The following is a 21,193-nucleotide window of genomic DNA, read 5'->3' as shown; positions in this document are numbered from 1 at the left end:
AAAAGATTTGCATCATTATTCAGCAAGCGAGCTAATCAACGCAAATCATTCTAATGCTAAATATAAAAGAGTTCACCAAAATACCACAAACACGTTTAAGGGGTTAACAGTGCTTGTCCATTGTTCCTCAAAGTATGTTACAAATTATTTAGCAGTGATTTAACTCTATACTAATATTATTTTCATATTTACACATTTTTGACAGTGATTTAATCTGTGCTATTAATTTGTCAGGCCAGAAAGGACATAAATCAATATGGCGCCGCTACCGCAGGAACCGAATGTAGCCGAGAAGTTGAGTCCTGTGAAGCCAGGACTCGACGGGGATGCCGTGGTCATCAGTGGGATGTCAGGAATGTATCCTGAATCTAGCAATATACAGGAGTTTTCGGACATTCTGTACAACAAGGTATGATGATTCTTCAGTGAAATTGAGTGGTGGTGATACGAAATTTTATACAATCGAATCAATTTAGATTTAACCTCTACTTAATAAGGGGATAAGCTTCTCATTATTTACTGCAGACCATAATTATATTTGGTTGTGTTATGAATGTTACATACAACACAACCCCTGGGGTTTAAACAAAATCTCAAAAAAATACACCCATGTAATTTACTTTCTGAGAGTTTTGATGTGACCGTATTAGATATGATATTATTGTGATGATTGCAGGTGAACCCGATCAATTCGGACAATCCTCGCTGGAAGTGCTACTACCCTGAGCTGCCCGAGCATTATGGCAAAGCGCCGGAATTGAATACGTTTGACGCCCAATTCTTCAAGGTGTACTACCGCCTGGGGAAGAACATGGAGCCGATGAGCCGCAAGCTGCTGGAGCAGACTTTCCAAGCTCTTTATGATGCTGGTGAGCACAAATTCAGAGATGATGCAATTACCCATCCCATGTGTGACGTTTTAGAAAAAATAAATTTAAAATATACACGAATTTTCTTAACTCAAAAAAATATATTTATAATGACGAGCTTTCAATACCACTTGTGCAAAAACTATTATACAGTTAAGTAAAAAAATATATGTATTACGACTTTATTTGTGCAGGTATCAGCCCCGGTGAGCTTTCTGATAAGAAAGTAGGAGTTTACATCGGATCCGGAATGTCCGAGACTGATAAAGCTGTGTTTTATAGTGAACACATAAAAGGATTCGGTCTTATTGGGTAAGTGACAAAATACTTAACAGTAGCTCATGTATGGGTCCATCATCAGTCACAAATCTTTAACATGTATATTTTATACCGTATATTTGACATTCAAATAAGACATAATAATTTAGATACCCATAATATGTAAAATCCAAGATCCTAAAAATATCTTTCTGTTGCTTGCAGATGCTGCAAAACTATGTTTGCCAATCGTATCTCGTACTGGCTTAACTTGAAGGGTCCGTCCATCAACGTGGACTCAGCCTGCGTGAGTTCCATGGTGGCCTTGCAGCGCGCCTATGTGGCGGTCAAGTCAGGACAGTGCGAGGCCGCTATCGTCGGAGGCTCCAATATTTGCCTGCACGCTCAATCGACTGTTTGCATTGGCAGGTAATTCTAAATCATCAGTAGCAAAATTAATAACTTTACTGACATAGTAAACGATGGTAAAAATGGGATTAATGGAATTATTTCTTTTCAGAGTATTAGAGTTATGTATGGATGGAAAAACGAAATCATTCGACAAATGCGCCGATGGGTGCGCGCGAAGTGACGCAATTACTATTTTGTTGTTGCAAAGAGCTAAAGATGCTAAAAGGTACTACAAATCTATGTTAAATAATGATAAAAACTATGCCTGCAAATGATTACTTACTAATGTTATGCTTATATTTTAGAGTGTATGCTGAAGTGGTCCATATAGACTCTGAGTATCATTCTTCGATGATTACCACTCTTGGAGATGCCAAAGGGCCTTACCGCGACCCTGCGAAACTAACATCATTCATGAAAGACTTTTATGATGAAGCTGGCGTCTCGCCTTCCGCTGTAGAATACGTAGAAGCTGTTGGATCAGGTACCTAACACGCAACACTTTATGTAACGGTATTTATTTGTATTACAATATCACATGTAAGCGCGATTATACCACACAAACACAAATGTGAAACAGGAAGTAGGCGATTTGTGATTTAGTGTTTCACATTATTAGGCGTTGTGCAATTCAGAATTACAGCTTAATACTGTTAGTAATTTAGTATACTAATTTGAGTATTCATTTTGCGTCCTTGTCATTATGCAATAAAGACATAAAAACAGTCTTTCCGCTTTATCGTACATTTATTACCCATTATGTGGCTTACGATAACTAAATCTCCGACCAGACTAAACATAAGAATGTGGGACCTGCGCCCGGAAAGAGTGCACTGTATATTATAATAAATACAACAGACTAATAGATCTTTTGTACAAATCAATAATATAGAACCTTTATATTGCAGCCAATCCTGAAGCGGATAAGAGCGAACTCGAAGCTATCGGAAACGTTTTCTGCAAAGACAGATCTGACCAGCTCTTCGTTGGCAGTGTCATGTCCAACATAGGCCACACAGAAGCTGCTAGTGGTACATCAGCAATTACCAAGGTAATTTTACCAATATTTTTGAAATACATACAAATCTTAAAATCAGTGAACAACCCGAAGATATCATGACTTGAAATTTAAAATACAACAAAAATCGCTGGTCGCTTATGATTTAACCCGTTTTAATCAAGTAATCCACTTTTATTATAGGTCCTTCTTGGATATCAAAGCGGCAAGCTCGCTGCCAACTTGCACTGCGAAAACCCTCGTGATGATGTTGAAGCTCTACGTAATGGAAAAATGCGTGTTGTAACCGACCATCAACGTTTCAACCGCTCCTATGTTGCTGTTAACAATATGTCACTATTTGGCGAAAATGTTCACGCCCTACTTAAAGGCCACTACAAACCAAAGGTAATATTCTTCTTCTTCTTCTTCTGGTGCCGTCTCCTATCGAAGGTTGGCAATCATCCTGCTGATTTCCGTCTTGGAGGCCGCCGCACGGAACAATTCTCCTGTGCTCAGCTGGAACCACTGGCGTAGATTTTGCAGCCATGATGTCATTGGCCGCCCAGGCCTCCTCCTGCCTTGTATTTTCCCCTGTGTTATTACTTGGAGGAGTTCGTACTTGGGGTTTCGCATTATGTGGCCGAAGTATTCCAGCTTGCGTCTTTTTATGGTATTCAGTACCTCTGTGCCTTTTTTATTTAATCTTTGAAGGACTGTTACATTCCGAACCTTCTGGACCCACGATATTTTGAGCATTCTCCGGTAAACCCACATCTCAAAGGTAATATTAAGTAACGTAAAACACATCACATTATCATCATTGAGGATTATGTATATAAAAGACATGTTATGTAAATTCACTCTAATTTTAACAGGATATATCCCGTTACAAGTCAAGCATTCCTTATCTCGTTGCGATATCGGGAAGGCAGGAGTCAGCTGTACAAAAAATCTTCAATGACTTAAAATCCCATCCGTTGGACCCTGAAGAAATCGGACTGCTTCACAACATTCATGAACATTCCATCTCAGGGCATTTGGGCCGTGGGTTCACCATTCTTGGTAAGTTTATTGTATCTCGTTTTGCAGCCGTAGGTACAAAAGTAGTGAAGTTGAAAAACTACCATCGTATTACAAAATATCTTACATACAATTTTTTACAGATAATAATAAAAATGAGACGGTTAGCCTTGTCGAGAAAACCGACTATTGCGACGATGCCAAGCGCCCGCTCTGGTTCGTCTACAGCGGAATGGGTTCTCAGTGGGCGGGGATGGGAGCACAGCTTATGCGTATACCTGTATTTTCCGCCGCCATTGAACGGTAAGCAAATCAATATATTTTATTCAATGTAAATTATTGCAATGTTGTATACAACAAAAAAAAACCCTTCTACTTAGAATTTCCACATTTTTATGCGATTTATATTTACATTGTTGACACAGTATTTTTATTTTTCAGCTGCCGCCGAGTTTTGGAGCCAAAAGGCTTGGATATTATCCACATTATTACCAATCCCGAGAAAACCCACTTCGACAACATTTTGTTCTCCTTCGTTGGCATAGCTGCCGTCCAAATTGGTTTGACTGATGTTCTTCGTGAATTGGGAATTGTGCCTGATAACATAATCGGTAGATATTACTAATATTTCTTATAAAATATATAAGTTTATAGATTACGTAGAATGACCATTGGGTACTTATATGATTCATGATTATTTATTTTTAGGTCACAGTGTAGGAGAACTTGGTTGTGCGTATGCTGATGGTTGCATGACTGCAGAAGAAACTATACTCGCTGCTTACAGCCGTGGGCTAGTATCAAAGGAGACTCCTTTCATTCATGGAGCCATGGCCGCTGTAGGATTGGGATATAAACAGGTCAGAGCTCGACTTTATATTACTTTTCAATTACCTACATGATCAAATAATATGAGTAAAAATTAAATTTCATGTAAATTTACTTTCAGATCGTAGACTTATGCCCGCCAGAAATACAAGTGGCTTGCCATAATTCTTCGGAATCCTGCACCATATCCGGTCCGTCGGATGCGATGCGTCAATTTGTGGCGAAGTTAACGGCCCAAGGAATTTTCGCCAGGGAAGTGCCTTGCTCCAACATTGCGTACCACTCAAGATACATCCAAGAAGCGGGTAAGTTATAAGTAGATTACTTTATTCTTGACGCTCAGATACAAACAAGCAACGTTCCGGTCAGAGTCCCAAATCAAGCAAACTAAATAAAATATGACTGAGAGGTGTCCGCATTTCTATAGATTTCTGTTTAGGTATTAACGCAGTAGAATTTATGCACAGGTCCGGCACTTTTGAAGTATTTGAAGGACGTCATCAAATCCCCTAAGCCTCGCAGCAAGCGCTGGCTTTCCACATCCATTCCAAAAGAGAGATGGGACGAACCTCTGGCTGCATTCTCATCAGCCGAGTACCACACCAACAATTTACTGGTAAGTAATAATAAATAAATTAATAAAGAGTGGTGGTTGCGTAACGAATATGGAATCGGGTCTGTTTCGTGAGGCCGTGGGTTCGAGTCTTGCCATGTACAAATTTATAATAACTATGTATGTAACAGTCCTAAACATAAATTCCATTTACAGAACCCCGTGCTTTTTGAAGAAACTTCGGAACAAGTCCCTTCAAATGCTGTTGTAATAGAGGTCGCTCCTCACGGGCTCCTGCAGGCGATTCTGAAGCGCTCTCTGCACAGCAACTGCATCAATATCCCGCTGACAAGACGTGGCCATGCTGATAATGCTCTTTTCCTGTTAGAAGCCATTGGCAAGTGAGTGAATGTGGATTATTTATTTGTTTATTTACTCGTATTCAAGTCTAGCCCAGCGTCACTAATAGGACAGTGACTAACACGACTTACACGTGATACACCGACGATGGAGTGTTGAATGATTTAGGTACCCGTGCACTTCATATTTCTATACCTTTATCCTAATTTTATTATAACAACCTATTTTGTTTTTAGGTTGTACATGGCCGGCTACAATCCTAAACTACAAGCTCTGTATCCTCGAATTGAGTATCCTGTGTCAACGGAAACACGTGGTCTGTCCCACATGATTGAATGGGCCCATCTCGAAAAATGGTATGTTCTATTGCTATCTAAATTAAGGAAACTATAAATGGTCAAAATAATCACTAACGATGTTGCTAATGAATAGCAACGGTATACGAGATTTTCAGTTTTTTATTAGAAAATTTACTTTGGCTACTTGATCCTGTTCTTAGATTTGTTTCAATAACCCTAGTTTAACAAGAACCTATCATTAAACATTTAATTCCGTTACAGGAGTCTACCGCTAGAGCGCACCTATAACAGACGCGTTGCAGGGGCTACTACATTTACGATTTCGGTGCATGATGATGAATACAGTTTCTTAAAGGGAAATATACATGAAGGTAATTATATTAATTAAGAAATATATATAGATAAGGTTAATTCAAATATGTAGGCAAATGAAATAAAACTCTTCATTGTACATAATAATGTAGGACTAAAACTTGATACGTATTTCATCCAACCCTAATTCATTTTGTTTTTCAGGAGAAACATTATTCCCATACAGCGCCTGTTTGGTTTGTGTGTGGGATACCTTGGCTATGTTATTGGGATCTCCTCTGAGACAAATATCGGTGCAGTTCAGTAACCTAAACTTGAACAAGCAGCCGCGCTTGTACGAAGACAAGGTGCTACAACTCCATGTGCAAATAACCAAAGGAAATGGTGATTTTGAGGTACGTATTTTGAACTACATTATCAACAAAATGTAAGTTTAAGCTTAAACTTACATTTTCTTAACATAGAGTAATAATAAATCCGGATACATCTTACATCCTCCACTTTTTACAGGTATTAGATGATGATAATACCGTCGTTATCAGTGGGGAAGTCATAGTCGTGCCTACATCAGCAAACCAATTGTTCAGACAGGAAGATGAAGACGAAAAAACTGATTTGAGTCTCACTCAAGAGGACATATATAAAATCTTCCACGACAAGGGATCTTATTACAAGTATGTTTTTGAATCTTATAATAATACGGTAACACAATATTCTTTGAAAAATTATTGAGGTACAAATTAACTATTTGTAAACAGCACTAATTTAAATTATTGTATCTAAGATATAGAGTACTTATTATAAATTAGAATAAATATCTAATAATAAAAGATATACAGTGAATAACCTACATAATATGATCTAAAAATAATTAAGTTAATAATTCATTTACTTATTAATTATCTTCTAGGGGCGAGCTGCGAAGCATTGCCAGTGCCAATGAAGAGATGACACGAGCCCAAGTTACATGGAAAAATAACTGGATCAGTTTACTGGACGCCCTGATACAGTTCAGAACACTTCGTTGCGATTACAATGGAATAACCCAGCCCCGATACATCCAGCGATTGCAGATCAACCTGCACGAACACTACATAACTAGCAAGCAGCTCGTACTTGAAGCTAACTATCTGAAAAATCTTGAAACTGCGAGGTAATCACAGGATTTGATAATAACATTTGTAGTGATGTAATGTGTTAAGAACTGTAGTGCTGCTACAATTTTATTCTCAAAGTAAATCGTCACATTAAACCAGCCCACTGGCTCACCAACTGGTGGATTCACCAACGATAATTATTGATGCATCGTAGCAGAAATGCGCCCAACCTCGGATAGACTGTTTGACTATGACTAGTCAGAATCAGAAGTAATTTCGAAAATGAAACTGTTTTGGGCAGTATTCTCGAGCATATTTTCAAGAACAAGCTCGAAGGCAAAGGTTTTTAACCCGTACAATCCTTGCTGGTGATAAATAGTATTTTGCAGAAACGTCAACACTGAGACGGTTAGATCCACTAATTTAACCTAACCACTTTGCCTTATTACAGATGCGGGGGAGTCGCCATAACTAATGTTAAATTCCGGGACCTGCCACCTAAATTATCCAAACAAATTGCTTTGAAATCCTCAAATGCACAAGTAATACAGGTAATACTTTATACACAATATTATTAGAATTTATTTAGTCTACAGTTATAAGTTTTTCTAGCACCTGTTACATTTTACATAGTCGTAATTTTAAATAAATAAATTTGCATGAATTTAGTCTACAAGTATAAATCCTGATTTTTAATATATGTATGTTCATATATTTCAGAGTATAGACAATGAAAACCTGAACGTTACATTGAGGAGTTCTGAATATGGTGATCTAAACACCCTGCACTGGGAACAAGGTGTGCCACCTACGGCTAATGATATTGAAGTCAAGGTAATTTGGTTATGTTTTTAATGATATTTTGTGTCTTATTTATAAACCGTTTGAACGTTTTAAAATAACATATTTTTCTATAATGACAGGTTGACTACGTTGGATTAAATGTTCGTGATGCTAAAAAGGCATTAGGTGATTCTGTACCTCTTGAGCTAGAAGACTACAATGTTGGATACGGAATGGACTTCAGTGGCAAAACCAAAAGGTACCAAGCTCAATACAGCAAGCTCATATCATCTTACAGAGCAAGCGTGTTTGAACCACAGAAAGAAGAGATATTATTATTTTTTAAAACTTTCCCTCCTTTTATAACTATTGCCTGTGCCTAACTCCTCTATTGGTATGGCTAAATTGAGTACTTACAAGAAACAATATTTTTTTAATATCTTTGCAACATGTTTTTCGCAGCCCCTTTATAATGAAACGTCAGGTACCACCTGACTGATGTTTTTTAATTGGCTCGATTAATACATAGGCTGATTTTTATTTATTTTGTAGCGGGGTGCGCGTAATGGGTATTGTACGTGGAGGCGCGGCCTCTACCCGGCTCGCAGCAGACCCCTCCCTGCTGTGGCCAGTTCCCAACCACTGGAGTCTTGAAGACGCTGCCACGGTTCCTTTGCCATACGCACACGCATTCTACTGCCTTGTAAGTATTCCTCATTGGAATGGGTTCGGTAGGCACCAACTCGTAAATTATAATGAAATTAGTAAATGCTGTTATTGACCTCTCGTACGCGGTAGCGGGTGCGGTTACTATATTTCAAACAAATGACGTTTTTGATATGAAAGTTTAATACAACGAACTAAACGAACGTGCGATCTAGTTAGATGACTGCACCCGCTACGCTTCCGCAAGTTCAACGTTAACAATCACTAAGGCTTGTGCTGTTTTAGGGTATCAAAAGCGAACTGACACCGGGGATGAAGATCCTAGTAAATGGGGCAACAGGAGCTCTTGGTATGGCCGTTATATCTATAGCACTGGCTCACGACTGCACGGTGTTTGCTTCAGTCAGTGACACTAAGAAGAAACACTTTTTAAGGAAGATATATCCAGCTATCCCAGGTAAATACAACGAACTTTTTAAATTTGACATAGGTATGTTTATGTTTTCCTTATAAACTTGATAAATAAGAACCTACCATCAATTATTTTCAGAGGATCACATTGGAAACTCTCGAGACTCTTCGTTCAGTGACATGGTCTTAGCCAAAACACAAGGAGAAGGATGTGATGTCGTTATTTCAGGACTTAAAGGAGAAATTAAAAACGTAAGAATTTTAATGAACATAATTTTAGGTCTTTTTTCCTGTTTTATAAATACATATTATACTATAATTTATAATCTTTATTCCTTCAGGACGCCATTAAGTGTTGTGCTGCTTCTGGTATTGTAATTGATACCAGCCAGATTACAACAATGGAGAACTTTGATTTTGGCATGAGTTTCTTGACCAAGGCTAGAAGCTACACTGCCGTAGATTTCTCTGGATTATTCACGGCACCCGATAAAGAACAAATCATGAGGGTAAAGTATCAAATTTATATATTAAAAAAATAAGGTTTTTAAATCAAAAAGAACCTACCCTTTAACAGTTCTGGTTATTTCATTTTAGGATTTACAATTAATGGTTAGCGAAGGCATAGCTAAAGGATATGTCCGCCCCCTGAGTCGTCTGACTTTAGAAGCAAACGAAGCGGCGAGAGCGTTTAATTTGTTGGCCTCAAGCCAACACCGTGGCAGGGTCTTGTTGCGTCTTGATGGAAATGCCCTGTCTGCCACGCCAAAGTAAGTGTACTCCTTAAACTTCCATATTTTAATGTCAAACAGTCGTTGCATTGTTTTCGCATGAAGAAATATTACATGAACATAAGATAATATGTTACTTATTGATGCAGGCTCACGGTATCTCCCACTGGAAGTCACCTGGTGATCAGTGCCGGCACCGACGACACGCTGACTGGCCGCGTCGTCGATGGCCTGATAGCTCGAGGTGCTCGGAACATATTGCTGCATCGCCAACAACAGACAAACATCAAGTCTGACGGATACATGCGCTACAAACTCAAGTAAGACATTCAAGAATAAGGCGTTGAATAAATTTAATAAATTAGATGTCCACCAACCCGCACTAGGCCAGCGTGGTGGACTAGGCCTAAAAACCCTTCCTTCATTGGAAGGAGACCCGTGCCCCAGCAGTGGGGACGTGATGGGTCGTGATGATGAGATGTGCATGGGATTAATATTTATTTTTGGTTTTCACAGAAATTGGGAAAAACTGGCTAAAGTTGCACTTTCGAACGAAAAACAAGTGAATGCTGAAAAGATTCAAGCCTTATTGAGTAAATGCAATGATATGGGCCCACTTGAAGGCGTATATTATATCACCATATCAAACGAGTCACAAACAGATTTGAAGATGGCACTGGAGAAGTTGGATGCAGCTACTAGAAAATCCTTCCAGTCACTGAAGTGAGTTTAGCATATATAATAATAATAATAATATAATACTAATTTATTTATTGAATTCTTTACAGTACAGTTTTAAATACGTGCACAATCAGGTAGTTAAATAGTTTGTTAGTTTATTTTAACTTAATTAAAACAACTATGGTTAATGTTAGAATTATTTTTAAAAATGTACATAAGCTGATTAAGGATTAGCTGTCGTCCTAGATAGGTTTACACAAAACCTGTATTAAGGAACAACAGGCCCGACCCCGTGTATCGGGATTTAAAGAAGAATAACAAGGAATTGTACATTATTTTAAAGTTAGATTATTGATTTTTATAATTATGTGATTAATATTACATTATTAAATGCAATTCAAATTAATTTAAAAGTAGCGTTAAATTTATAAAATAAAAAAAAAATATATAAAAGCATGCAAGGATGTGTTATATGTGTGTGTCTGTGTGTGTGTGTGTGTGTGTGTGTGTGTGTGTGTGTGTGTGTGTGTGTGTGTGTGTGTGTGTGTGTATGTGTGTGTGTGTGTGTGTGTGTGTGTGTGTGTGTGTGTGTGTGTGTACGTGTGTGTGAGTTGTGTATATAAGATATAAGTGTATGTGTGTATATTTGTCCACTTGTAACGTTATAAAAAAATAAAAATAAAAAAAAAAACAAACATGCTAATCATAACCAGAGAGGTAGATTTCAACTTCATCGTAAGTCATCTGTAAAAGGTATTTTTTGATTATGGTTTTAGCTTCGTAGCGGCTTAGAGGATGAATTGGGAGAGATGCATTTATTTTATTATACAAAAATGGGCCTAGGTGATAAAAAAATCTATTTGTGAACGCAAAATTTGAAGGTGGTAATATACATATTTTATCTTTGCGGCGTTTCTTTATTTCTGAAAATGGTGTGACAGAATGTTGGAGGAGAATTGTGTTTAGGATGAAAATCTTTCTAACTGATAAAACCTGGATATTTTTATATAGTTCGGCGGTGGGGAAGAGAATTGGGCGGAAAGTAGCAATTTTAAGAATAGCTCGTTGGGCTATTTCCAGTGGTTTCAGTATAGTGTTTGCAGCCCCACCCCATACTGTTATGCAATATGAAATAACTGATTCGCATAGTGCAAAGTAAACCACGCGCAATAACATAGGTTTCGCTACATGATGAAGAGTTTTGAATACATAGATCAACTTACGAATTCTAGAAGTAACATGTTCTCTGTGAAGTTTAAAATTTAGATATTTATCAACAATTACTCCCAAATACTTGATATTATCTGTTTGCAATATTTTCGGGCAGTTGCAGTGGCTTAGGGTACGATTTTTACATGTGTGTGCTTTAAGAGCTATTGCAGTTTTTGGTTGTGATGTTTGACGAAGGGAAAAAGTTATATATTTAGTTTTAGATGTGTTTATAGTTAAAGAATTATAGACCAGCCAGTCTAGAAGACTATTAAGCCCCTCTTGGGCTACAACTTGAACCATCTCCCATGACTTGGCGGAAAAAGTTACGGCGGTGTCATCAGCAAAAGAGACAATGGTACCTTGGGGAAGATTCAAATTACAGAGATCGTTAATAAATAGAAGGAACAGCGTTGGGCCCAAGATACTCCCTTGTGGGACTCCGTATGAAATCGGTAGTTCATTGCTTATATAATCGCATACTTTAACAACTTGAGAACGTCCCGACAGGTAGTCCTCAAAAAGATGAAGTTGCTGGCCCCGAACTCCCATTTTCTCCATTTTCAGTAGCAACATAGGTATGGGGACAGTGTCGAAAGCCTTAGCCAAATCAACAAAGATAGTTAACACCTTTTTACCACCATTGATGTTTTCTACAATATTATTAATTAGTTCATGGACTGCATGGTTTGTTGATTTGTTCCTCCTGAAGCCAAATTGTTGACTTGACAGTATGTTGTTTTTTTCAAGGAAGTTGATGAGTCTATTGTTGATGAGGCGTTCAAGAATTTTCGAAAGAGAAGTGAGGATGGCAATTGGTCTATAATTGTTAATATCGCTTCTGTCCCCACTTTTGTATATGGGATGTTATCATACATCCCATATACAAAAGTGGGGACAGAAGCGACTGCCTTTTTAAAGGCAGTAGGGAAAATGCCAGTGAGGAAACAGTTATTGAAAATGTGGGATAGGTACGGAGCAAGAAGTGGGGAGTATCTTTTTAAAAAAGTGGTTGAGATACCGTCATGGCCAGTGGCGGCATTAGGTTTCAGGGAGCGAATAATCGAAATGATTTCATCGGGATCTGTTGGTATTAAAGAGAGCGAGGTTTTTTTGTTTGGATATATAGATTTTGGAGGGGTTATATTTGGTTTAATATGTTCAATATTATCTGCCAGTTTTTTGCCAATATTTACGAAGAAATTATTAATAAAATTACACGAGTTTGTTTTTGAAGATGAAGTATCTAGAAGTTGTACAGGAGATTCTTTATTTTTCGAAGTATTTGTAATATTTTTTATGGATTTCCAAAGTAGTTTGCTATTTTTACCTGCTTTATTAAGTTCCTGTGTATCAAACTGTCTTTTTACCTTTTTAAGAATTTTTGTACAGAAATTTCTATATCTTTTATATGTTAGTTTAAGAATCTCGTCTTCAGGAGATTTCTTCATTTTTTTATGCATATTATCTCTGTTACTCATACATCTAAGCAATCCTGGTGTGATCCATGGCTTAAATATTCTTTTGTTTTTTTTTATTGACTTTTCAGTACTATTTACCTGAATAGCCTGAGAAAGTTGTTGTACTATGGCATTTGTAGCTACGTTTGGGTCTTCAATAGAGAAAATAGGAGATAAATCTAGGCATTTCATGGTCTCATCCAGGGTTTCATAGTTTGTTGTCGTAATCACAGAGGCGGTAAAACAACGAGTATATTTAGTCTCAAGGCATAACAAGGTGGCAAAGTGGTCGGTTACAGTTGTTTCAATAACTAGGGTGGTAGATGGTAGTTTTGTTCGAAGTATGAGATGGTCGAGGCAGCTGTTTTCTCGTGTAGGTATGGTATGAGCTGGTAGGTAGCCATGAAACGCGAGGTTTGTGAGATAATCGTGCCTACGTGAATCTTTTGTCGCAGTTTCAATACCGATATTAATGTCACCAGTTAAGATTACTGATTTGAACGAGGATAGCGAGGGAAGTATGTATTTTAGTGATAGCAAGAAGTCATCAATATTTTCATTTGAAGGGGATCGATAAATACACACTATGGCTGTAGATGTGCCCAACTTAATAATGAGGCCAGATGCGCATTTATTATTGAAATTTATCTCTTCAGTGGAGAAGGAAAGGTGTGATTTAATATAAATAACTACCCCGTCACTTTGATTTAAGTGTTTTGTAGTTTGGTGCATAGAATAATTAGTTAAGATAGGTATAGTAGAATTTGTTTTACATGGTAACCAGCACTCGGTCAAAACTAGTACATCACTTTCAAAAGGTACTCGATGCAATAGAGTTTCTAAACTAGAAAAATTACGATTTATTGATCGGATATTTTGAGTAAAGATTTTTAGTAGCTTATTAGGATCACTTATATGGCTTAGACAGTTTTCCGGAATGCACCTGAAAACATCAGATAAAGACAGTAGGTCGATATCTGTATTCAAGTTCATTGTATGATTCATAGCGAATTATTTTGATGAAAGACAGAGTTAAAAGGTAAAAAGGCTGGTATTGTAGGCATGTATAGCATGTATACAAGTGAGTAGGTATACTTAGTTAAGTAGGTGTGTAAATATTGACAATATGAATATGTAGCAACTAGGTAGGTGAAAATAGACAAATAATGTAGTGAGTAGTTTTTAATAAGTATGTTTTTTATCGTGAGTGTTATGAGAATGTGTGAGTGTGATAGTTTACAAGTTTTAAACATGGTAACAAATACAAATAACATATTTTTTTTGTAAATATAGTTTAGGTTATACACGCAATTGGATAAATCTGTTAGTCATTTACTAGAATTACTATTAGCATTAGACATGTTTTCTAGTTGTGACTCATTTTTAACTACAACGTAGGGGCTCGTACTATCTTTCCTAATGAGGACACGCCCATTCGATGTCCAGCAATATGCGTATTGATTTGCTTTAGCGAACTTGCGGGCGACGAAGAAGAGCTGTTTTTCATGTGGCGTAAGTTTCTCGGCGATGTATATTGGGATTTTTTGGTTGTCGATACCAATGGTTGAAGAACTAAGTTTTTCTGTTGAGTTTTGTCTATTAAAATCCTTTACTGAATCCAGAAGGCGATGTTTCGTCAGCGTGTTACAAAACTCAATTGTTACAGTGGAGGTTTTTTGTTCTTTCTTTGAGGGATGTCGCTGGACGTCCCGTATTTCGGTGCTTTGAAGATCGACGCTTAGTGCTTTTGTTACTTTTTGTACAAGAAGGAAGAGCTGATCCTTTGTTTCATGTGGTTGTTTCGGCACATTGCGAATTTCAATCGATGTTTTAATCGCATCTCGCTCCAACGAGTATATTTTGTCCTGTAGCGAAGACAGCTGAAGTAACATAGTTTTCCGCTCTTTATCCAGGGAGGCAATGTTGGCCTCCAATGAGGTAAGCTGATCTGACATGTAGTTCATGGATTTTTCTATAGTGTTGTTAGTATCTTGGATTTTTGTGTAGTGGCATTTAATCTCCTTAATGTAACGCTCGAAAGTGTCTAATCGGGAATTTTGGTCACACATCATCTCCTTAATCATGTCTTTAATTTCATTTTTAAAATCGGACAAGTTATTACTGTCAGCTGAACTTTCACCTGATGCTCGGCGGCGTTTTGCATTTCGTCCTTTGGTAGAATTGTCTGTTATGTTATGCAATGGTTGCGATTGTTTACACAGCTTAGGGATATCAGAGTCGGAGCGCGAGGGCGACGTGTTGGACTTGCTGGTGCTCGTTTCCTTGGCCGGTGAGCGAAGCATTGTTATAATACAGGCTGAAGATCAGATGGAGAAAAGAGTGCCAGTTGCAGGCAATAACGTAGAAATTATGAATGTCTATGATTATAAATTCAGGCGCTTGCTTAGTGTTGTTTACTTTGGTTTGTGTGGGGTAGGTCGGTGAATTAGACCTTAGTTTTAGCACTAACGCACTTCACGGTTCACACACACTATAATTTCACACACAGATTCTTGATTTTGGAGGAATAAAGAATTATTTACTTGTTTATAAAACTATTGGTGTAAAATTTGTTGATAAACGACTTTATTTTTGTGATTGTATAGGAGCGATATGTAAACACGTCCGTACAGTTCGATGGCGCGCGGGGGGGGGGCATATATGTTTTTGTGTTACAATTCTTAGTTTTAACAATTCTATCCATTGATTCTATAGCTCATTTTCTGCTACACCCATGGTTATCTTGCGAAGATGGCTAACTGTTGCATATGATAAGTTCAATAATATAATATAAAACCCATTTTCAGATGTTTTGTTGTCATGAATGAGGTTGTCAATATTGGAGAATACATTTGTTCAAAAAGGGTTCAAGACGGGCTCCCTGCCACTATGCTGACCCTTCCAAGGGTAAATAAGGTAAACACTAATTTGACCCGTCACTTACTTTAGATAAATATTGAATAAACTATACACTCGCCAACAATTAAAACGTTTCACTGGTACATTTTCATTGCTCGCGACGAATTTATTTACACTATATTGTAAACAACACAGTTACAAACTATAAAGTTATAAATAGTAATTAAAAAGGCGGCAAGTAATAATATGATGTAGCTATATTAATAAATATTCTATACTAATAAAAACAATCATTTTGCAGTTCGTCAATGGGTGGGTGGGCTTGGCAAGTAACAAGGGGGAAGAGGTGTCGTTTGCTGAGGCAATAGAGTTGCTGGAACTGGCCGTCAGATCCAAGAACCCAGCGCTTGTTGCCCAGGTTCAATCAGCAACGAACAACGCTAATGAAGGTATGCAACGATAGTGAAGTAACATAACTATAACTATAAATGTTTAGATATTTTTCAAAATCGATTAACTCCAGAAAGGAGTTAACTCCCCATAAGTACATAAAAAATCAGCTCGTAACTTCAGAAGAGATTTTGATGAAGCATTGGTGCCACAGGTGCACAGACACACATTACAATCTTTGCATCAGATTTACTTTATCAACAAACTGTAAATTGCTTTAAAATTTTTCAATATATTTGTAAGAGTATTGTAATATATTACTTTTTTACAGATGGACATAAAAATAAAATTTCTGGTCTCAGCGTGTACTTCAACCATGTTAACACTGATGAACTCTTAATTACTTCTGACATGGTATTATTACCCACTCTCGCTAGAGGCAAAACCACGGTAAGTTATTCGGAAACTGCAGTTAAAATAATAACATACCTAAGTTTCCTTTCCTATTTTCATTTTTAACCCTTTTATTCCTAATTTTCAGCGTGCTGAAGAGTTTGACCGAAACGAAGATTACTTAGTGCTAATTCCCGGTTTTGACGGAGATTACGATAACTTCAGCAATCTTTGTGAACGAGTGAAAATTCCAGCAATCGCCTTTCCACCTGGAATAGGACATGTCGATGAAAATGTCACGGAAATGGGAAATCGTCTTGCAATGGTTTGTACTATCTTCTCCCCACATATAATTATTATCCCACGTATCACAGCCAACCCATAATATGAAGTTACAAATAACTAATCTCGTGATATTTATTTTTAGGAGATTTTGAAGAAAGTCAACCCACAAGGAAAGTTCTACCTCATGGGATATTCATTTGGTGTTCAAGTCGCCTTGGAGATAGCAGCTGTCCTCGAAGAGCATGGTAAGTTTAATTTCAAGTCATAAATCACAATAATACCTAAATAAAATAAATCTATGTCTTCAAAGATGGCATTTTCAATAATAATTTTAATTGTAGGTACTTATAGGTATTTTCAAAATTCCCGAAATTACCCATAAGTAAAATATATTTATCGATATCGATAAATGTATCGTAAATAACTCATATAATCATTATGTATATGTTATTATTTCATTACAGGTCTCACAGGAGTTGTATACTGTGGTGACGCCAGTCCCGATACTTTCTCTAATTCCTTGGAAAACGCTCTACAAGAGGCGGGAGCTACAGACGATGCCAAACTTCAAGATGTTCTGGCACAACACCTGTACAAACTCATGAGTGGCGAAACTTCGGAGTTGCTGACAACACGTCTGCAGAAAGCCAAATCTTGGGAAGAAAAAGTAGAATCCTTCATATTCACTCTCCGCGGCCGCATTCCTTTCTCAGCGCAGTATGCTCGAGGAGTCATCCTGTCATCGTACTCGCGCATACAGCACGCCCGGAAATACGACGGAAAACGACTCAGGGCTTCTCCTCTACGGTCCCAGCTCGTACTTCTCCGCTCCACCAGCCACCCTGCAGCGGCCCCGGCTGATCTTGGCCTTTCCCGCTATTCGCAACAAGAGACGATAGTGTACGACTTGCCCACTACCCACGCAGATGTACTGAACGACCTTCGCTGTGCCAACCTCATCAACAGACATCTTGGTATTGATATTATTGAGAAATTCCAGAGCAGAAACCTATGTGATACTTACATTCTTAACAGGGATATATTTAGGTGCCCAGACAGAGAGTTTGATGATTAAAATTTTATTTTACGGTTGAAATAAAGATGACCCAGGCAAAAGCAATCATTTACTATCGTGTTTTATTTTTTCTCCTAAGTACCTATGTATTTATGTGGAAGGACGAATAGCTATTTAAAGAAATATAATATGGAAATTCTTATTAACCTCATCTTGTGAACACAATTATTACCTAAAGCAGCACATTGTACGGGGAAGGAAAGGCCTAATAATGTAGTGTAGATGATTTAAATTATATTTTATGCCAAAGGTTCCGTTCGAGATAGCCAGATGCAGGTACCTACACCCTCACACAGAATAGAATAGGATAGATACCTATTAGGTAGCAGAAAATAGTTACCATGTTGGTGCACAGACGCCCTGGTCAGACTGGTGAAAGTTAAATAAGTGAGTGCTTAGCGACGGATGAAAGTCCCCAGGAGATAGGGTTAGAATAGAAACCTGCTTTATGAATATGACTGCGGAATGAATTAGCAAGAAGTGACCCCTGAAAGTCCTATATAGTAGGCCATTTTTGCCAGGGTGAGACCTCTTGGTCCCCTACCAGTAAAATATAGAGAAAGGCTCTATACTACTTTTCTTGTGTATAAATAAAGAATATTCTATCTATCTACTTCTATAGCGCTCTTATTGTGAAAGAACACGCTTCGTGATATCTCAGATCACTTGCACATATTCTTAATCTGGGTCGAAAAAAGCCCAAGTTTCTGAACAGAGTGTTCGATGCTCTTACGGGGATATGAACTAACGTACAGACCCGAACTAGAACTGAATAACGTAATTATAATATTGTAGTATATATAGGTCAAACATGCGTACATAACATAACTGTAACGCACGTCACTTTATTTAATTATTAATTCAATACCTATGCTGACTGATTACAATAAAAGCATACGTTTATAATATTTTTGCCTATGTAATTGATATGATAAAAATAAGAAACCGCACCAGCTACTAAAAAGTATGAATACCTAAGCTATGTAATATGTATGGTATATGAAAATGAATAATTTTTTATTTAACTCTTTATTGTACAAGTATTACAAATAAAGGTACAAAGGGTGGACTTAATGCTAAAAGCATTTTCTGCCAGTCAACCCGCAGGAGATACAGGAAAAATAGGTAATAATATTGTTTCTGACTTAGAAATCAAGCCCTCTTATTTAAAAATGTCGTACAAATTGAATTATACTCATAGCTCATAACACAATAGGACAGATGACCGATTCATGAGAGTTTAAATACAGGTTTGTCTATTTAAATCAGGCGATTTATATACAGGGTGTCCCAAAAGTCAACGTCATCCCTTAAAGGGCTGATAGGTCAGCTCATGAGAGGCCAGAATGTCACAATATGACCTTAGTAAAAACTCGATAATTTTCGAGATATTGACACTTTTATAAATTTGCTGAAAATCGACACCTTGGATCAGTTTTTTGCGTGCCGCCGGTACAAAAATCCATATTGTTAGAATATGTTTGGTGTTGCATCACCCTGTATAGCCCTGCTATTGATCGCAGTCAAAAAAATATCGAGTAATGCTGTATGTTTAAAAAAAACACGGTTTTCAAAGTCATAAAAGGTAATCGTATTTTTTTATAAACAACTTTGACTCTACATACTGTAAAAAAATATACCACGCAAACCTGGCACCTTATTTGAAAAGATTGCTCATTTAATGCAGTTTCCAAAATTGTATGAAACGTTGCTATTGTTTCAATTAACAAAAAAGTTATTGCCATTTTAGTACAAAACGACCTCGATGTAAAATTGTTTGATCTGACTGAATTTATTAAAGGTAAGTCATGTTGGAATGAGTAAAAGTAAAATAGGTGGTGTGGCCGGGAGTGGGAAAAGAGACAACGTTGTCACAGTTAATAAAAAAACGCATTTTGAGTAACTTTCTCGAAAAAAGTGGACTGTAGCAACTCCACATTCCCCATAAATGTAGCGCATGGTAACGTACAAGTAAAACGCTTACACATGTACGTACATTGTACACCCACAGTATCCAAAAAAGGGACAGATCAGTTTGTCATTAACATTACCTCTAATTACTTGTTATTTATTTTAAAGTTATTGTTAAACAAAACCAAACTCTCAAAATTATGATTATGACCATTAATGAGTATTATTTTTTGCTGATTATGTACTTAATATAATAATGTGGTGTTATAATTTTGAGAAATAAAAATAAAAGTCAATAAATGTTTGTTTTTTTAAAATAAGGTGTAAAAAAACGCAAAATATGTTTTATAAGAGTTTGGTAAGTTTTTTCTTAGCTATTTTTGCGTCATCTATGTTTCCACGGCTGACCCCACCACCTATTTTACTTGTACTCATTCCAATATGACTTAGCCTTAATAAATTCAGTCAGATAAATTTCCTTCAAACATTTTTACATCGAGGTCGTTTTGTACTAAAATAGCAATAACTTTTTTGTTAATTGAAACAATAGCAACGTTTAATACCATTTTGGAAACTGCATTAAATGAGCTATCTTTTTAAATAAGGTGCCAGGTTTGCGTGGTATATTTTTTTTACAGTATGCAGAGTCAAAGTTGTTTATAAAAAAATACGATTACCTTTTATGACTTTGAAAACCGTGTTTTTTTTAAACATACAGCATTACTCGATATTTTTTTTAACTGCGATCAATAGCAGGGCTATACAGGGTGATGCAACACCAAAAAATTCTAACAATATGGATTTTTGCGTGCCGCCGGCGCAAAAAACTGATCCAAGGTGTCGATTTTCAGCAAATTTATAAAAGTGGCAATATCTCGAAAATTATCGAGTTTTTACTAAGGTCATATTGTGATATTCTGGCATCTCATGAGCTGACCTATCAGCCCTTTAAGGGATGACGTTGACTTTTGGGACACCCTGTATGTATACAGTGAAACCTGGAAACTTATATTTAGAAAAACAAACTATCTAGCAGTGAAGTGGTGAAGGATTGATATAACACGATTCCCATCGGATTCCCTTTTGCATGGTTTGATTAGATATTCAATATAACATAGTTCCCGATATATTATTACCTATAACAGGTAGGTAAGTATATTTTTTTTACACCGCCTTCCCCTAAACAAAAAATTAAGCCTTCGCCACTGATATACACATTGAGATTCCGTGTAGTGCTCCGCATTCGATAATATAGACAGGCTTAACTGTATTCCCCATTTATTTACAAAAAATATAATGTTATATTATTTATTATTAATATTCATTGATATC

General features: G+C 37.0%; 1 protein-coding gene across 2 annotated transcripts; it reads left to right on the top strand.

Moving 5' to 3' along the window:
* Nucleotides 1–145: 145 nt before the first annotated feature.
* On the top strand, nt 146–18,002 carry LOC105386890 (fatty acid synthase). Of its 2 annotated transcripts, none has more exons than XM_048626623.1 (36): nt 146–409; nt 677–869; nt 1,064–1,181; nt 1,353–1,556; nt 1,648–1,764; nt 1,844–2,022; nt 2,447–2,589; nt 2,740–2,943; nt 3,414–3,600; nt 3,702–3,861; nt 4,000–4,169; nt 4,267–4,418; nt 4,508–4,691; nt 4,854–5,002; nt 5,156–5,340; nt 5,536–5,655; nt 5,860–5,969; nt 6,115–6,305; nt 6,421–6,584; nt 6,821–7,063; nt 7,459–7,558; nt 7,728–7,841; nt 7,931–8,049; nt 8,343–8,493; nt 8,742–8,913; nt 9,007–9,119; nt 9,209–9,376; nt 9,465–9,637; nt 9,748–9,917; nt 10,111–10,321; nt 15,756–15,864; nt 16,109–16,256; nt 16,529–16,647; nt 16,739–16,915; nt 17,018–17,120; nt 17,340–18,002. In XM_048626623.1, the coding sequence occupies exons 1-36, from the start codon at nt 257–259 to the stop codon at nt 17,948–17,950; spliced, it is 6,084 nt and encodes a 2,027-aa protein (XP_048482580.1). In that variant the 5' UTR covers nt 146–256; the 3' UTR covers nt 17,951–18,002. The 2 variants fall into 2 exon arrangements, with proteins under 2 accessions (XP_048482580.1, XP_048482581.1); XM_048626624.1 differs by having other exon boundaries at nt 148–409; nt 9,748–9,918; nt 10,115–10,321.
* Nucleotides 18,003–21,193: the final 3,191 nt, after the last annotated feature.

This window comes from Plutella xylostella, chromosome 16 (genome assembly GCF_932276165.1).
Source record: "Plutella xylostella chromosome 16, ilPluXylo3.1, whole genome shotgun sequence".
In the NCBI taxonomy this organism is placed as follows: domain Eukaryota; kingdom Metazoa; phylum Arthropoda; class Insecta; order Lepidoptera; family Plutellidae; genus Plutella; species Plutella xylostella.
Note: the sequence above shows the minus strand (reverse complement) of the source record. Positions and strands in the feature narration are given on the sequence as shown.

Excerpts from the sequence above, each read along its gene's own strand:
- LOC105386890 (XM_048626623.1), top strand. The coding sequence starts at position 257 with ATGGCGCCGCTACCGCAGGAACCGAATGTAGCCGAGAAGTTGAGTCCT. Across the intron at positions 4,170-4,266 it reads TGTGCCTGATAACATAATCG|GTCACAGTGTAGGAGAACTT; the intron begins GTAGATATTACT and ends ATTTATTTTTAG. Across the intron at positions 7,064-7,458 it reads AAAAATCTTGAAACTGCGAG|ATGCGGGGGAGTCGCCATAA; the intron begins GTAATCACAGGA and ends GCCTTATTACAG.